The 15,609-nt window shown below is 38.8% G+C and overlaps 2 protein-coding genes across 3 annotated transcripts in view; one reads left to right on the plus strand and one right to left on the minus strand.

Annotated features, from left to right (window-relative positions):
• The first annotated feature begins 1,653 nt into the window (after positions 1 to 1,653).
• The window catches only part of rpl24 (ribosomal protein L24), an 80,762-nt gene continuing 66,806 nt past the window's right edge, over positions 1,654 to 15,609 (plus strand). Inside the window, exons 1-6 of one of the 2 annotated variants that reach the window (XM_080786106.1) lie at positions 1,654 to 1,713; positions 1,839 to 1,914; positions 2,317 to 2,427; positions 3,084 to 3,220; positions 4,459 to 4,522; positions 5,400 to 5,515. In XM_080786106.1, the coding sequence (XP_080642232.1) occupies positions 1,709 to 1,713; positions 1,839 to 1,914; positions 2,317 to 2,427; positions 3,084 to 3,220; positions 4,459 to 4,522; positions 5,400 to 5,480 (474 nt within the window). In that variant the 5' untranslated portion in view covers positions 1,654 to 1,708 and the 3' untranslated portion in view covers positions 5,481 to 5,515. Of the gene's footprint in view, positions 1,714 to 1,838; positions 1,915 to 2,316; positions 2,428 to 3,083; positions 3,221 to 4,458; positions 4,523 to 5,399; positions 5,525 to 15,609 lie in introns of those variants that run through there. The other variant, XM_080786105.1, reaches the window with a different exon arrangement.
• Positions 7,816 to 14,994, minus strand: mpc2b (mitochondrial pyruvate carrier 2b). The gene is made up of 5 exons (XM_080786700.1): positions 14,634 to 14,994; positions 11,276 to 11,316; positions 11,098 to 11,182; positions 8,963 to 9,074; positions 7,816 to 8,658 (listed from the first exon to the last, which is right to left on the minus strand). Exons 1-5 carry the CDS (start codon positions 14,725 to 14,727, stop codon positions 8,616 to 8,618), a joined length of 375 nt encoding a protein of 124 aa, XP_080642826.1. The 5' UTR covers positions 14,728 to 14,994; the 3' UTR covers positions 7,816 to 8,615.

Genomic DNA, 15,609 nt, shown 5'->3' on the forward strand with positions numbered 1-15,609 from the left:
ACTCTCACGTTTACATGTATCTCCGTGAACAGAAAAGTGTGGAAAAGGACTCATTTCAAACTCACACTTATCTTCTGGAATGATAACTTCCTTTGGTGTTCCGTTGGAATTCTTTTTACCCTCACACTTGTAATGGTCCTCCATCTGAATGCAGAGGCTCTCCTTGAGGGAGTTGATTTCTTTATCCTTCTCCTTCAACGTCTTTTGGAGTTGTAGGAGAGTCTCAGACATTGCTTGTAAGTTGTACTTTTTCACTGTGCGCTCTTCTTCCGTGATTTTAATTGTTTTCTCTGCTTGTAATAACCTTTCAGCCAACTCCTTCAGCTCTTCAACCAGTTGTGTTTTCTCCTCATGGCAGGTCCGCTGGTTTGAAAACATCTCTTCCAGGATTTGTGTTAGGTTCTCTAAATGGTATTTAGTCACAATGTAGTTTGCATAATACTTGCACATCTTTAGTTCTGTGGGGCGGCGCTTGTCCATTGTCTGGATCTTACTAAATGCATTAATTTAAATAAAACTATTCAGGGCTCAACCCTTTTTTTTAAAGGTTCATACTGCACGTACATTCATCAGATTCCAAAATTATACTAACATAAAACCAACTCTGCATAGAATATAAAGCCACTGCTCTGACATCACAGTGACATTGTTGATTATAGTCACAGCTACTGGTCACTACACTAAGTACTCTGACAACAGACAATGATGTCCTAGTTCTGACATCATAAAGATACAGTAGCCTTACTAGCCTATGTATATGTGGATACATACCCCTTTAATGCGAAATAGACCCTGTGACCTATCATCATATCGGTAGCAGCACAGTGAGCCAACATGTACAATAGTAGCACCTCTGTTTGACCTATTTTTATGAATGAACAACGTTTTTTAATAATTGCAAACTTTGTCCGATAATTCGTTAAGGAAAAATCACACCTGTGTGAAGTGAGGGGCGCTCTTATCACTATACATCAGCAATGACACACGGAATGTGATGTATGATGATCCGTCATCATACATCACATTCTGTGCTCAACCAATCAAATCATTTCAATGGTACAAAAAGACACAAAGCTGGGCATAGGACCTCAAGAAATAAGTACAAATAAATAAATAAATAAATGAAAATAATGCATATATATATATATATAGTCACCACCAGTCACACTATAATCAAATAGAAAAACACATGACTCGTATTAGGTCTACATTATATCAAAAGGGCTCAATGAATCTTCTTCAACTAAACTGCAATTCCTTACTTATTTTTAATTTACCCAGGAAAAGTTAGGCTATAACTACATACTTAGCGACTTCTTTGCGACAAATGTAAGAAGTTAAAAAGTTGAAAAAGTAATGCAGATTCGACATTACATTTATCAAACAAGACAAAACTATATACCCTATGAGCAACATGTACTCTCGCGAGAGTGTCGATTGGCAATTTGCCGGCTGTCGTGATCGAGAGTCTTGACACAAGAATACTAAACAAATAATATATATAAAATAAAAAATACTCGAGTGTCAGTTTGATCTTATATTATATGAATATAAACTATAATTTTTTTTTTTTAATTACTAAAACAATGTCTGAGGCAGCGTCTTCTTCTACGGCTCTGGTTTATAAATGTTACACATCCGGGTTACACAAAATCAGCTTCCGTATGCGTCATCTTTCTTTCCGGTTTCGTGCCCTCTCGTAGCCATCATGAAGTGAGTTCTCACAAAATAATCTATCGGCATCCCAGCCTTTAAATAAACTATCTTTAAGTAATATCATGTTATGTATATCATTGTATCCCCTTCTATCGGTCATTATGTTTATTTGTCCATTTTAGGGTCGAGTTGTGCAGTTTCAGCGGGTATAAAATATACCCCGGCCATGGCCGCCGATACGCCAGGATAGATGGGAAGGTAACGCTTGGGCCTGATACTGTCTGACACCAGCAATTACTCTTTGTATATTGTCTTTGTTTTACGTTAACTTGTTCAGTAAACACAAGCAACGTTTGTAACACCTTTGCCTAGTTAGCAGCTAGGTGTTCATGAGGGCTAACTAACTGCTAACTGAACACTTGCTAGCAATTGCTAATGCTAACGTGTCTGTGTTCTCTTGTGTACGAAATGCACCGTGTCCACGTTTCTTCGTGTTGTATACTAACTTGAAGCCTGTAATGTATTCCACAACATTGTATTAAGTTCATTAGTAACTATTAATATATGGCGTACACATGTATCTGATCATACGTTACTTGTTGTCATGCTACAGTGAGTGTTGTAAGCTGTGGTGGTTATATATTCGTTTGTTTTCTTCAGGTGTTCCAATTCTTGAATGCCAAGTGCGAGGCTGCGTTCCTGGCCAAGAGGAACCCCAGACAGATAAACTGGACTGTCTTGTACAGACGCAAGCACAAGAAGGGCCTGTCTGTAAGTTACATGCTGTAGCCTATATTTGCCACAAAGTGTAATAATTTAATACAAATAAATCTAAACATGCTTGTGAACATTGAGTGATGCACTATTTGCATAATTCACGTCCATGTTTGGCTGAGGGTGGATGGTGTGCATAGTTTTGGTCTGTGTTATGTGCTGTTGCTGGGCTGTGTCTTACAACCTGTGCAACAGTGCTCACTCCACACCTGCAGCCATAGAGAGACTAGAGATCATAGTACCGGCCCTTGCCGTCTTAATAGACATTATACCATTGGTCGGCCTCCATATTCTCTTACAAGCTACTTTGTACATTTATGTATATTCTGTCATGAGAGTAGAGATGGTGGTGTTTTGAGAATGATTTCAAGATTCAAGAGTGTTATTTGTTACCAAGTCATATAGTAGTAGTGAAATGTCAATTGTGTTCTGTAAGACTGTGCTAACTATACTGTATAACAAGATAACGCTAATACTGGAACGTAATAAAAAAACTAATATAGTATAGGTAAAAACTATTATACTACAGAAATGGGTAATGTGCAGCATCTGAACAGCATCTGCCTTGTCTGGCTGCTGAGGTTGTAATGTTCAGCATAGGACATTGGAAGAAATGCCCGGTTCTAAAGTTGTATCAAAATGTGTCCTAACAGGAAGAGGTGTCAAAGAGGCGTACACGCCGTGCAGTGAAGTTCACAAGGGCCATCACTGGAGCCTCTCTGGCTGAAATCATGGCCAAGAGGAACCAGAAGCCTGAGGTCCGTAAGGCCCAGCGTGAGCAGGCCATCAGGTAAGAACACTACTCTGCAACCTGAGTACTATAGACAAATAACGCTTTAAGTCCACACTAATTATCCATAATGGATAAGGGGTCAGGACAACTAGGCCTTTTCGTGGAGGGGTGGTCAGAATAAAAATTTGGACTTAAACTCTTATTTATCTATAGTACTGACGTTTATCTAAAGGAAAATAATATGAATTGACCGCAAGTCCCCTTGACATTTTCGTTATCCTTTAACCTTGTTTGATTGTATCTCATGCTTTTTACTTACAAAAAAATACTGGCAAGCAAAGGCAACCGCTCAACCCAATTTTACTTGGTCCACAGTTTGTCACCAGTGTGATGGTTTTTGAATAGCTATCTGTGATCTCCGATTTCACTAGCTCTGGGTGGCTCAAAGTGTTTCATTTAAGATTCAACGTTTCGACCCAATTCCTGATGAAGACCTGACCGAAACGTTGAATCTTAAATAAAATACTACTGGTAGCACTAAGAATGGTGTGCGGACATCCTTCCTACCTTTATTTTATTTTTTATGTATATTTATTTGTTCAGCACCCGTCAACTTTTTGAGATGCGTGTTTCCATTTTGGATCTTATCTCATATGGCTCAAGGACTATGTTACAGCAATACCATCAAATTGTTTTTGATTGAATTACTTTGAAGTTTTAATAGCAAAAGTTCAGAGGTACGGTTGTATAATGTTAAAAGGATAACGCAAAAAGCCCTGTGGGCTTGTTTACATTGTGGTTCTGTGTATTCAATTCATCGCCAGCACCAGCATCTTTAACTTAAGTTGTATACATTTGCCACAAATGTCATAATAATTTAATACAAATCTAAAAATGATAGTTGGCAATACATTATGCACCATTCGGATATTCATGTCCATGTTTGGCTGTGGGTGGATGGTGTGCATAGTTTTGGTCTGTGTTATGTGCTGTTGCTGGGCTGTGTCTTACAGCCTGTGCAACAGTGCTCACTCCACACCTGCAGCCATAGAGAAACTAGAGATCATAGTACCGGCCCTTGACTGTCTTATTAGACATACCAAAGGTCGGCCTCCATATTCTCTTACAAGTTACTAGAATAATAGTACTAAAAAATAATCAATAGTTGCAGCCCTCCTTTCATGTGCATTATGTGCTTACAAGGGACCCGTTTGCTGATGTGATTTAGTTGTTAATTGGTGGCTAAAATATTGTCAATGTAGTTTGTGGCTCATTCATGCTTCTCTATTTTCCAGGGCTGCCAAGGATGCCAAGAAGGCAAAGCAGGCAACAAAGAAGCCCTCTACAACCAGTGCTAAGGTAAGATTAGACTCTACAGGTACTTTCCTAAAAATAAATCCTAACATGGATTGTTTGACTTGACAGTGAAGCAATCTTTCATCTGGAAGTTCAACGGTTTGGATTGGCTGGGAACAATTGGGGTGGGGATGTCAAATGTGAGAAACGACACCATCAGGCATGCACTTTACTGACTTTAGTACTACTTAACCCATTCTGACCTGAGATCAGATTCATACGAGGTTTCCACGGGACACACACTGGTCTGATGAACCCATTCTGACCTGAGATCAGATTCTAAAAATGTCAGTCGTTCTTCGAATTTTTCGAAAATAGCAGACCTACAAGCTCGTAGCGCGCCACTCGGTGGCGCGCTATGAGCTTGTAGATCTGCTATTTTTCAATAGCTAAAGCATAACATAGTGCTAACACCAAAATGGGTGCCCGCCCAGAATGGGTTAAAGATGGCAAAACATTTCAGTTTAAAGCCTGAAGGAATGGTCCCACAGTATCAGAAGCACGTCATTCAGTCTTTTATATAAGTTCTCTTGAACAAATGTTTTTCTCTTGGTGGGTAGATTTGTACCTGCCAAGTTCAACTAGATGGGTTGTTCTCGTTGGGAGTTATATTGTATGTGTTAGCCAACATTTCTGGCAAAGTCATGCAGTGCTGTAATGCTGTTCGGTTTATGATAAATATTGGTTAAATATTTTCAATTTAATTCAACCCCCTCCAAAGGCAAATGATTTTCCCTGCCACTACAATCAGCAGTGTGATTTATAAACGCACTACTGTTCTCTATCTTCTGTATTCACTGACTAGACTATCGAATTACTCTTATGATTTGGTTTGAAATTCTTGGGTGTGACGCGTGTATATGTTTTTATTTCTTTGCAGGCCCCTACCAAGGCTGCAAAGCCCATGAAGGTTGCAAAGCCTATGAAGGTGAATGCACCTCGTGTTGGAGGAAAACGCTAGAAGTGGTTTATTTTGATTGTGAATAAAACTTTGTTGGATAACTACTCTTTGTGACAGTGACTTTATAATGGTTCCATTGGGTAATCTCTAGAACTGGTGTTAACCCATTTAGGCTTAAGGCCGATTCTAAAAACGCCTTCTAAAGCCTGACCTAAGTTTTTTGAAAAACTTCAAATATTTATATTGCAGCATCAATTTTTTGTATTTTTTTCAATACTGTACATACTGTACAGAACCCATATATTGGTTCCCGGCCTGAGGGGGTAAGACACTAAAAGGGGTTCCCGCCCAGAATGGGTTAATCCTTTTCCAAGGATGTGTTGATTCTAACTATTTTTTCCCCCACTGGAATATTGAGATGGCATAACATGGAATTAGAGAGAGACGCACCATATTGGAATTATGACCGATCTCCGATCTCCAATTATTTGCAGGTTCATATCTGCCTATTCCGATGTATTACATGTACCGTAATATTTATATTGACTTTTTTTTTCTTCTGGTGAAAGTAGATGGTAAGTCCCCTCCCCACTAACAGCTGATGCTCTTAAAAGGCAGACTTGCTGCTCTGTGAGTACAAAGCCATTGACTCACATTATTATTGCATCATAAATATCGGTGAAAATCTGGAATATTTTGAGACCGAAGCTATATGGAATTTTTTATGGCCAATTTCGTACGCTATGATATGCATCTCTCTCTACATGGAATTCATGATGCATTTCTCAACTGGGAACTAGAGCTCTGTCCAGCAATGTAATTATGAAAACAGAAGAGGGAGACAAAGCTCCACTATAGGAAAGTGTACTTTACCAGAGATTAAAATGGGGTGCATTTTTTCCATCCCAGTTTATAGTTGAGGGACAATACAACGACCTCTGCATCCATGGTATGCACTACTGTACTCGGCATGTACTGTATAAAAACAATACATCTAGTTAAATAATATGAAATTCTAGTTTACTTTGCTAGCTTTAGTTATAATAAATCATTTATTCTGTTTTCTACATGAATATAACCGTATGAAGTGGGAGTTAAATGCTGCAATTTGTAAAAATGACATTGCTCTTAATGTTGAAGTCATTTCATCAAATGTCTCTGGGACTCATCTAAAAGACCATCCCGGGTCTACATTGAAAATCTATTTACATAACTGCTTTACCATTCAATACCGGTATTTTTACTTTTGGTGGGGCTGTGTGGAACTCATAGCTCACAATCTACTTTAGGTGAGTGAGTTTGGTCTCATACTGGATTCTTTACACAAGTCTACAGCAGTAGTTCTCTAACCTTTTTGTTAAACAGAAATTTCTCTAAAAGAGAACCAGCACTCACGGAACTCATGTTTTAAGGCACTCTTAATTTATTTAATTGTTGACATCTATGCTGCAGAGCAGCAGCAACTAAAGTGTTTCGGCGTTCAAGCCTTCATCAGCGTTGTCTGCTGGAGACACAGGAAGTGTCCCATTATATAGTCTCCCTAGGTGAGACGACTTCCTCTGTCCCGTGCAGACCATGAACACACAGCCAACTTATACCAAAAGTGCAAATATTCAGCAGTTCAGACAGTCATTAAATCATAGACAATAAAGTCCTTAAATACATATATAGGAATTAAGGCAAAAATATCTGAGTTTTCTGTTATCTTGTCACATAAGTCTCTGAGGTAATGGGTATACATATTGAAACAGTATATACTAAATACAATAAGGTATATCTGACTGAGTGAGGGGGGGTTTCAAGGGGTTTAGGGGACTCGGCTAGATCAAGCAATAAATATAGAAAAACATTTGGGTTGACTGATAAAGTTCATCATAGGTTCTCTCATAATGGAGTGCTATTTTATAAGTCCACTACACTACTCTTCAAAGGTCATTAAATTGCATTAAGACAAAGGGACACTACTGGCCTACCCACTTATTGTTAATGCGAGGCCTCTTACGATATATGTGGAACGAGCAACTAAATGTAATATTCAACCATTTTGAGAGACAGTTGTCAACACTGAACACTCTAAATACTTACTACTGAATGTAACGATTTAAAACTCGAACGTCTCTCATAATAGGCTACTAATGTACAGTCCTAGGAGCTCTAACCTTTTTGTTAAAAGGACTCCTGAATTGATGTATATTTGGCCATCTTAAAAGATGTTTTGTGCCAGGGACTCCCAGGCGAAGACTTTTCAAAAATGTATGTGCCATGCTGTGTGCTTGTTCATCTGCTATTTTTGAATGAGGTTAAATGATTGTGGTTCTGTTAATACATTTAGCTGGGAACCCCACTTTGACAACTACTGGTTTAGCTACCGATAGAAACTACAATACTCAATCAGTCAAAATGTAGGTGTTAAATTTTTATTGCCATTACATAGCCACAGAGCCATAAAGTCAGATCACACCCAAGTTCTATTAAATATTCAAGTCAAATTAATGTGTCTAAATACATACAGTGAAATGTTCCTATTCCCTAGCACCACGATTAATTTAATCCTTAACATATCTGGCAAAGTGTTAAAAACAATGTGCACAAATTGTGTCATTTCTATAAGATGTAGGCAATGAGGAAATTAAATAAAATACTTAAGGTGCTACTGCACACAACTACATTAAAGTAAACCGTTCAATTGCGAGAAATGGTTAAATCATTCCGGCACAGTTTTAAATGATTCATGAAAAGACATGATGAAAAATTGACATCCTTAAATTCACTTGATAACATTCCTTTAACCACATTCAACACACAACCGAGTTTTATTCTTAGGAATTTAATGTTTAAGTCCAGATGGAAAAAGAATAATAGATATTTTCCCACATAAGCGCACGGCATGCTGTAGAAAGCATGGAATTAAATTCCGAATGTACAATGGTACAACTTGTGAGTTGAGCGTTGAACCGTTCATAGACATGTTGACTATGGCGTGTTAAAAATAAATCCTTAACATCCCGAGAAAATTATGAAATGTCAGAAAAATCTACATCTCCAACAGGGCTGCTTTCTGTGGTAAAATAATGGTTAGGCGTGGATTTCATGGAGACTGCATGGGATGGATATGAGACGAGGCGGTGCAGGCTTGTGCCCAGTGTGGGGTCTCCCTTTCGATCCACTGGAGTGGAGGATTGGCAGCACAAACACTCAGGACTCTATAGCCGGCTTAGCCTTCTGGTCTTGCTTATGCCTAATGGAACAAATGAAAGTGATGTATGTATTTTATTACAATCAATCCTAGTATCCAATTATCAGACCTCTATGGCTAGGCTACAAACAACTGCAATCTAGGGTTAAGAAGGGGTTCCAGGTTTTACATAGTTCAGCTTTAGTGAGTTAGCCAGCTTTGTCAATTACACCATGGATGACTAAATATGAAGGTGAACTATAAACAACTTGTTACTTGCTTCTGTGCATTTATGTCAAACAATAACAATAATTAGGATCAAGCTATACAGTAGGTGCTGATGATGGGCACTGGGGACCACACTCACCTCCAGATCCTGTAGAGCTGACTGCTTCCCGCACAACCAAGGAAGAAGTTGACAGCGAATAGGTTGTAGTTCTTTGGAATAATGACCAAAGAATATCTGGACCAAACCAGACCTAAGGGAGACAGACAACAGCAACAGCTGAGCACAGCATTCCAAATTTAAATAAACAATAGTTCATATAAAGACATGCCACCATGTCTGTGGATATGATGATGTGAATGGCCTCTAAGTTTTGTTTGCACACACATTGCGCTGGTATACACAGCGAGCAACTTTTCCACAGATTGATAAAATTATCTGATAAGCGAATCCCAGAATATAAAAAGCCTCCCAGTAAATTCCATGAACCTAGTACTGTAGTAAACATACAGTAAAACACTGGTTGATGAAACATAACAAATGCTTGAATATAATACAGTAATGATGTATTGTAGCCTATGGTATATGACACATAATCACCATGATTCATATATCTCTGCTGTCATTGTTCATTTTTCAGGAAATTAAAAATATATTTTTTTCAGGAAATAAAGAAAACCTTATAGTTTTTAAAACAAAGCAATAAAGCCTCATCAAAGTTGGTGGTGTAACTTTATATATTGTCAATTACTTCCATGAGAGGGGGAGAGGTGGTGGAGTTAGCTGTTTTAGCAGACATTTTGAGGGTCCAATGGAGTTAAGATGTTTTGTCCAAAGCACTTTCCATTGGTTCAATATTTTAGAACACACGGACGTAAAGGGTGTTCAACAGCACTGGATTTATGCAAAAAATAATAATCAAAAACAGCAGAAATTGAGTTATGAGGTTTTCTCCCGACAGCAACGATATTACAAATCAACTACCATCAATGGATGCATTTTAGCAGTTTAATTAGTAGGAATTAGATTTCACAGAGGAGTCATATAAGGTCCCTGTGTGAAAGGTAAAAAAATAATTAAAAAAGGACATAAGGAAGCTCTACTGAAGCACGATCATCAGGTCAAAATTGGTCAGATCCTGTGTCTAGGTGAGACCTTTGACACAATCTAAATGTCTCAATAGAAAAGCAGGGAGTCAACAACCACCCCAATTGTACAAGTTATATCGTATTAACATAATCTACCCTACAGTTTGGGCGAAATTAAAATGTATTCATTAAAAAAAGTTACATAGTGCCACTTTAACCTATATAAATGAGCCATTAATTATATCAATATTCACTGATGCATTTCCGTATTGTTTATTTAATAATAATGAATTGCATTTTCATAGCGCTTTTCCAAGTGCTCAAAGCCATGGATCATTGGACGACCTGCTCTACCTCCTGAACCACAGCTGTGGTTCAAACGGGGTCTGTACGCTAATCAGACTAATTAGTCCGACATGCGACTAGCGTCTGCTCCCGTGCTTGCGGTTATGGTTAGGTTAGGAGATGAGGTCATTTGTCATTTGTAGGATCAATGACTAGTCTGAACAACATACTGCACCCGTTCAAACTCTGTGGCCTCAGGGTTGAACCGGTTCGGTTCTTTTTTCCCCTGCCTAATTTTTAACCAGTTAAGAGTATTTCCACTGAAAATGTATTTGTTTATTTCTTGCCCTGAACTGGGAATCAAAGTGTCTGGACTTGTCACTATTCTACAGGTTGGAAGATGCAGATTGCGACATAAACAATGGCAAAAGCAAGCAGAAAATCGTCATTAAAAAAAGAAAGAAAAAGGAAACTGCCATTCTCAATTTGAATTTCCCCCATGAAATGGACAGTTTGGCCGATCATATTCAACACATTGCTGGCCATGCCGAACCTGGAATGCGTACAACTTGCATTCATCCTAGGTTTCTTAAAATTTCTGTTGGGTAACTACTAACTAATGATCGTTAAACCAAGGAACTAGAGGGAACAGAACATCTACGGAACATGACTCTCACAGGAGTCATTTTTAACATACCAAAATATCAGGCAATTTCAAGACCAATAGATCTGCATGAAGCCTGTAACATATCAGGATTGGGTTTTATATGGATCTTTTTTGTGTGTGGTACATTTAAACAAAAGCACATTTGTGCATTTGGTGGAGTTTAAAGGGTTCCAGTGTCCACTGTCCTGTCTGGAAGAACATTTCAGTATTTGCTTCTCAGTATAAAATGATCTTACCTGTAGCCGTTAGCACACCTGACTGGGAGAGACTGAGTTTCTCTGCTGGTCGGGTCATATCAGCCAGTCCAGCCCCGACCAGGCCCTAGGTTAGACAACAGTGGATTACCATGATTAATTATACACATGTGCCAGGTATACTCTTAAATGTTTAAGACATTACAATATACTTCCTTACCCATTTAAACATTGGGGCCCAGAAGAAGACAGTCTTTGGACCTAGAATAAAAGAAGACAAATTGTTACACAAAGCAGTTATTTAATGATAGCTGTTCATTTCATCAAAGTATTTGACATTTTCATATACTGTACATGGAAATGTGTCCTCTGCATTTAGCCTAACTATTAGGGGTAGTGGCTACCATTATTACAGCACACAGGGAGCAGTTAGTTAGGAGGAGTTAAAGTGTCTTGCTCAAGAACACTGGGCAACCTTCTAATCCTGAAGTCCTCTCTACCTACCAGCTTCTGCTGTCCTATCAGTGTCGTAGAGTTTTAGGCTGTAGCATACTCCACTTTTAGGTGATAACCAGCTCACCTTTTAGGTGAAAGCGGCGTGATCACCTAATATGTGATTTTCAATATAATCACATTTTAGGTGACCTAAAAAGGTGAGTAGGTTATCCCCTAAAAGTGGAGTATGTGTGGAAGACATGCCAGAATACAGAATATAAAAATGGTGCTTTGTATTGATAACATAGCTTTACTGTATATGTTGCCAAAACATGCAGCACAGAAACATATCAGAAAACAACTCAAAACACTACACACAATTCCCTAGGGCAGAAGGGATGGAAAATTGTGAGAGAACATGAAACCACTCTGGTCTAGTCACTTTAGAGAACATGAAACCACTCTGGTCTATCAACTTTAGGTCTATCTTGTGAACTACTGCTTTGCAGATAGAAAAAAAGAGAGAGAAATGTCTCAACTACTCTCAACCAATCATGAGAAAATGATGTTATCTTAACCAATCATCTTCAAGGGAGTTGACATTTGTCACCACCCCTCAGTAAATGGTCAGGAAGTTGTCCTTGACAACCTGGATTCTATACCCTTGCACAATGCACAGAGTGACATACAAGCTTGACACAGTGTTGACTGGTCTAATGTGTGGGAGGGTATGCTGTATGCATTGTTATGGCTGGCTCAGGGGCCATAACACCATGTTAATTATGTCTTCTTGAAGTGTGCTGTAATTTAGTGACAACTTTATTTATGCACTGAGCCAGGGGTAGGGCTCGATAAGCATTATGCTTCTCCCTGACACTTCTTTCGGCATCTATGGTCACTGGGTGCGTTCGGATATGCACTGCACACGCGGTGCCTCTGTGTGTGTCCCTATGTATGTCCGTATATATATATATATATATACTGTATGTATGCAATCTGAGAATCCCATCGGCAAATAACGGAAAAACAGTGACCCCAGTGTTTTGTCCTCAACAGTCTGTCTTGAGAGACTAATATGTATATAATGTATGTGTCCATGTTTGTATGTAATGTATGTCCGCTTGAGTACGGTAATACAGCAGCAGCCCCACCGCAGTGACACACTCACAGTGAACAACCCCAACTTCTGAAGAGGGTCGATCGGTCAGCTACTGGTCTGTTTGTCTAGTGTAGTAGTGTCTAGACTCTATCTAGAGTGACAATCTTTGTTCCGTTCTTTGCTCCAAGGACTTTGTTCAAGTGTCAGCCATTGTACCTGTACATGTGTTGAACATGAGCTATATTAAAGCTTATCTCACAATAACTATTCAGAAGTCATAAATTTGATGATCTTGATCACTTAAACTCCACCGCCATAATAAGTAGGATAGCCTGAGCCTACTGTACTTATGGACTATATACCCTTGCACAATGCACAGACAAACCAGCTTGACACATTATTGACTGGTCTAATGTGTGGGAGGGTATGCTGTATGTATGTGTGTATGTGTGCAAAAAACACCATGTTAATTATGTTTTCTTGAAGTGTGCTGTAAACACTGTCGACAGCTTAAAATAATGTATTCATGCAAAGTGTAAGAATTATGCTTCTCCCTGTCACCCTAGTCAGCATCTATGGACACCTTATTATGCCAAATGGACTTGACAACTTGGACTTTTTTGAGATTGTGCCTCTTTCTATATGCACTGATGTACATTACACAGACCTTTTTATGTTGTCCAAAAGTGCTGAAAACAAACGAAATGAACTGAACAAATCTTAACAGAAAGTTTTCTTTTGTTTGTTTTTATGTTAATCTAGGTTTCTTTAACTGCTCTCTACACCTTTAACTTTGTATTGGATGCAATATGGATGAAAACAACAATGCTGCTTAAAGTGCTGATCGAGTGTGGTAAAACCTGGTCTGTTTTATTGTCTGTCTAGACAATCTTTGTTCCGTTCTTGGTTCCAAGGACTTTACTCTAGTGTCAGCCATTGTACCATGTGTTGAACATGAGCTATTATTAAGCTTAATCTCACAATAACTATTCAGAAGTTCAGGTTTTTTTATCACTAAATCCACCACCATAAGTAGGACAGCCTAGACTTTAAAGGGTAGGTTAAGTGATGTGTTTTGGTTAATACAAACGTTTTAGTTTTTTTTGTTAAAAAGCACTATATTCTGTAATCATTGCTTGAGTGTTTGTTCAGTAACAGGAGTCTCCCAATATCTTTAATAATCATAAAATATTTTTTCAAGTAGGTTAGGTGACAAACGTTCAGCCAATCAAGAGGACCATCAGCTTCATTTTTATAGTGTTGCAATTTGTCTTCTCATTGTTTTGTGTCATCACTTTCAGTTTAACTGGTTTAATCTGTAGACCTGTCTGACGTCTCTATGCTGATTGGATAAAATGAAAATATGTTATTAAAATATGTTTAATTAAAAGCTGGAGAGACATGGAGAGGTGGGGAGCTTCCGTTACTGTTACTGAACGAACCCTCAATAGCAATACTATCAGAATATAGAGATATAACTATTTTCTCTATGACAGCAGCGCACCAGTGTCCACTCACTGTTCAAGACATTAATCCCTAAAAGGACAATAGGGTTCTTGGAAACTCTGGTCCATAGCTCTAATGCCGTCTTAATGCAACGGCAGTAAGGCTATGGACCAGAGCTATAGGTGCTTGGGGGCTAAATACTACAGTTATTAAGCACTTAATAATATACACCATATTGACTTATCAGTAAACAAGTTGTCAACATGCAGTCTGCACAAATCTTATAGCCTTTCTATTTAGACAAAGATGACATCCATTTTGTTCACAGAACTAAATAGTCCCACAGCAGTCACAACATACTTTCAATCTCCTTTGCTGACATGTCAATTGTCAGCTTTTTATTGTATAGGTCTGCTGAGTGAGTGCTACACCATGATCATCATCATACTGAGGCTGAGCTACACAGTAACATGCTGTTCCATGTGGTTCCACTGATACATTTGTACACACCCTCATTGATAAAGGAACAAATACAATGAGGCAAGTTTGAAGTTGTCAATACTGTACACACCAATAACGACAGTGTACTGTACATTACCTGCTGGGTGGTTGTACAGTGGTCTAAGTTTGGCGGGCAGGGCGTGCTCGATCTTATCCAGAATCCTGTGGTAGGACGCTCTCAGTGCAGCCATGGTTTACAGTAGCTGCTGCTAGCTAATACAGTAGATAGACAGTAGATACCAAACTGAGATTTGTTTCAGCTAGCCGGCTTCAAGCTTGCGAATAAAGTCCTTTGTTGATATCTGTCAGAATATATGCGCAACGTTACAGTGTAATAGACTATATGGGCCGAAATGATGCTGTCCTGCTGTCGACCTTGCAAAACAGCACTATGAGCATGCTAGTGCTGCTATAAGCGCCCCCAGCAGTTGGTGAATGATAAATCCGACCGGACTTGGCTACGAGGTGACTTTCCTCCTCCCGTTGTGCAACCTACCTACCTCGGTAGGATCAAGTTGCCATAGCTCGGAGGGACTCTCGTACTTTGATTGGCTAGTTGGTTGCCAAGCAGCAAGCAACCACAAAAGAGACGTAAAATAATAACAATAACAATAACAATAACAATAACAATAACAATAACAATAACAAATAACAAATAACAAATAACAAATAATTATAATTTAAATACGTTCAAGAACGATCATGCATACACTGGGTGTTTGTTGTAAACAGAAATATGTCCTACAGACTGCCGCCGCTGTTTTCCCGAATATTTGACGATGGGATTCTCAGATTGAATAGATCATATAAGCAGGGTAGTTTAACAAAGTGATTGGATATGCAGGATAGGATAACGCTGTTTGGCTGCAGTTTTTGTAAACAACATTGACAACGAATCAGAGGTTACTTGACAACCAACGAGCCAATCACACAAGGGCCGCTCCTTTGGAATATGGGATCTGAACTATACTGTTCTTGTTTTCATTGGCACGTTGGATCAGTAGCTTGGTATCGGATTGGTTCAGATAGGTACGCTTAAATTGCAACTCGGTGTCACCAGAGCGGGTGGATAT

The sequence above is a fragment of the Protomyctophum bolini genome (assembly GCF_963924005.1).
Source record: "Protomyctophum bolini genome assembly, chromosome: 16".
Classification (NCBI taxonomy): domain Eukaryota; kingdom Metazoa; phylum Chordata; class Actinopteri; order Myctophiformes; family Myctophidae; genus Protomyctophum; species Protomyctophum bolini.